Source organism: Cyprinodon variegatus, unplaced genomic scaffold, assembly GCF_000732505.1.
Source record: "Cyprinodon variegatus isolate N-32 unplaced genomic scaffold, C_variegatus-1.0 Scaffold232, whole genome shotgun sequence".
Lineage (NCBI taxonomy): Eukaryota > Metazoa > Chordata > Actinopteri > Cyprinodontiformes > Cyprinodontidae > Cyprinodon > Cyprinodon variegatus.
The window spans coordinates 93,209-96,386 of NW_015150685.1; the positions used below are offsets into that span (position 1 = coordinate 93,209).

Consider the following 3,178-nt stretch of genomic DNA (forward strand, 5'->3'; position numbering starts at 1 on the left):
ATGTTAACACGGTAATGTAGGCTTGAGTTCATTATCTGACGCTGCATATACACACCAGGAACCTGTAAACTTAAAAAATACTGAATTACAAAAAACATTTTAAAAACAAATATGTTTCATTGATATATATACAAAAATGAATATTAGGAACTATATTTATCAAACATTATACTGGGCAAGTAAAAATTGTTTCTGGGCAAATGAAATGTGAAAGTCAAATCTTTAACGTCAACCCCTGTACTGGTGTCATAAGTGGGCTAATCTCTCTAAATCTTGATGCTTGTAAATTGAAAATAAAGAGACCCAGCATTGCCACCCTGCCTAGATATTTTGTCCCTCCCATCCAACCAAAATGTAAAATCCTCTAGATCTGTCACTGGTGCACACCAGCACCAAACTAGATCTTTTGGAATCTATATTTGTATGTACTGGTGTTGAATGATGGAAAATGTTAGCTTGGTATTGCCTATCAAGCAGAGAAAGTTGGTTAAAGTAAGAATTTTTGGCGCCAAAACCTTACAGGAGGATATGAAACTTGAGAAAAAGAGTCTAGAAATGTCTACATAGACAAACAACAGGCGCCACTAATGGGCTCAATGCTGGTGATGAGGAAAAAAGCAATAGAGATGTGATTATTCGAGTAATGCTGATTAATTTGCGAGATGCATTATTTGGGTTTTGGCAGAGGAATGTCACTTTCCTGAGAGTTTTTTGTTAAAATCTGATTAAGTCTATCATGTAGACAGAGAAATTACATTTAACTCTATGGAGGGAGTTAGTTCTAACAAGGACTGTACAATTGGTGTGAAGGTACGGCTTGTTTTAGGGTGAGCAGACATCCTCTTTTTCGCGGACATGTCCTACTTTTCATACTTTAAAAAAATTTACGGACGGGGTTCTCCCCCCTCCCCAAAAAATATCCTCTGTTTCAGAATCCCAAATCTGGTCACCCTAGCTTGTTGCCTGCAGGTATCATCGTCCTTTACGCCCCTTTACAATCTACTCTATCAATCTACTCTCCTGCACTGCTTGGAAATGCGAATTCAAATTGACCTATTGAACACTTTTTGGAGAAAAAAGCAAAAAAAAGTGATTTGCTTGCAGTTTTCTCTCTTCTTTCAGTCTAACTATAAGCAGTCTTTGATTTAAAAAAAAAAATGTTTTTCTTCTTAGAAATTTTAATATTTAAATTTTACATAACAAAATTATTTTCGATTACTTTAGCAGTTTGGTTTATCTTTTGCTAATTGTTTATACAGTAAGAGTAAAAAATGCTGCTTTGATTTGAAAAGAAAATGTATTTTTGTTATTGCATATTCTTTTTCAAATATAAAGTTTCAAATTTTACTTTGATCAGTTTTGTCGGGTTCCTTTTCCAAATGAAATGTAAAAAAAAAAATTTTTCATTTAGAATTTTAATCAATTTACAAAATCAGCAATCTTATAGAAGAGAACGTCCTTACGACGATTTAGATAATTTATTCTTAATTTTATTAGTCAAGAAATACAGCATTATTTTGAAAATGAAAAAGCATTTCTATGAATAATTTTAATTAGAAAGTTGAGACACATTTGCTTCCATATTGGAATAGTTTTAAACATATAGCTTACCTGCTTCTAAGTTCACACACAAGCTGAAAAGCATCAAAAAGAGCTGAGTGACTGTTCCCCTCACTCTCTCACTCCAGAGGTCCATAATGGTGCGGAGGAATGAAGCTGATCTCCTCCCCACTCTACAGATTTTCCCCTTAATGTCCTCCTGTCTCAACAGAGGTAAAATCAGAAGGCTGCTGTCTGTATGGCTGCTCTCTGCAGACTGAGGGGGAGGAGGAATGGGGGGTGTTGGAGGAGAAGGCAGAGAGAGAGAGAGAGAGAGAGAGAGAGAGAGAGAGAGAGAGAGAGAGAGAGAGAGAGAGAGACCACTTTAATGACAATTCAATTTGCTAAAAAACATGAAGAAAATTCACTCTGGGCTACATCATGGCATCAGACAGGGTATCTAATTTAAAGTTGGTCGACCCATTCTGGGAACTTGGTGGTGCTTTATTGTTATTCAGTGTGTTTGAATTTTTCTTTATTGTTACAATAGGAATCTTACTGTATACCTTTAGAGAGGCTTTTATTTTCCCTTAAATGATGCCAGATTTGTAAAAAGATCCATTGGTTGTTTGAGCAGCATTGAGGAATGAAAATTTTAAAATGTTGGTCTTGTCATCATTTGTGGGGATCTCAGTGCAGAGAAATATCAAGAAGATAATGATATGATCACTCCCCTCCACAGAGCAGGGTTGTTGAAGAAATGTTTGTTTAAAAAAGAAAAAGTATTCAACAGCAGTCATCTCTTGTGTGCCAGTTATGGAGACACTTTTATTGATAGCCATCCTTTATCAAAGAATCTCCAAAGTTTTTTTAAAGCTTTTTCATTAACATTTCATTGTTCCATTTCTCTGGAACTTGTGCCAGGGTTGAAATGACCTGGATCCAAGTGATGGATTGAACTGTTTGAATTGCTTCACCATATGGACCACGAATGGCTGAACTGATCTTATCTTGATGGCTGTACCAAAAGCCAGAAGATAAATACAACAATCTCTCTATGATATAGGTTTTTTACTCTTCTGCATCACATAGGTTTTTAGTTGATTTGAAGTACTGGCACTTTGTTGATGCCAGTGCCATTTCTTCTTCTGTTTTTGCACAACGATGCTCATCGAGGACCACTGCCGCACCATTACAAGGGCTGTTCTGTATTCTAGAGCAGGGCCCCAAGCATTTCAAGGGTACCACCATTTTTGTCCAGGCCAGTTTCAAGAGTTTATTTTTATTTTTTTTATAATATTGTTAAAGCATGGTAAAAAAAACAACGTTGGATTTCTTCATTTTATTAGAATTTATATCCTTTATTTATTCTTCTTATTCTTTCTGTTACTATTTATAGTTTTTGCCTTATTAATCGAGAGGTACCAACTATTTTGCACGTTTGTATTTATTACTTTAAGCTATCAGTTGATATACAATTTTCAAAGAATTTAGGTATTTATAATTATTTGACTAAACTCATTAAGCAGCTTGTGTTGAATCAGCTGTGGCACTTTGCAGCTGCATCTGAGCTGCGCTGCAGCCCCCTGCTGGGCCTTGTCTACAGTTCTTTTTTATTTTGCATACCAAATGAAGCAGG

At 35.6% G+C, this 3,178-nt stretch overlaps 1 protein-coding gene across 1 annotated transcript in view; it reads right to left on the reverse strand.

The window, feature by feature from the left end:
* LOC107088895 (contactin-associated protein-like 4) overlaps positions 1–1,755 on the reverse strand; it is a 47,611-nt gene extending 45,856 nt beyond the window's left edge. Inside the window, exon 1 of the mRNA XM_015381363.1 lies at positions 1,612–1,755. Within this exon, the coding sequence (XP_015236849.1) occupies positions 1,612–1,696 (85 nt within the window). The 5' untranslated portion in view covers positions 1,697–1,755. The remainder of the gene's footprint in view (positions 1–1,611) is intronic.
* Positions 1,756–3,178: the final 1,423 nt, after the last annotated feature.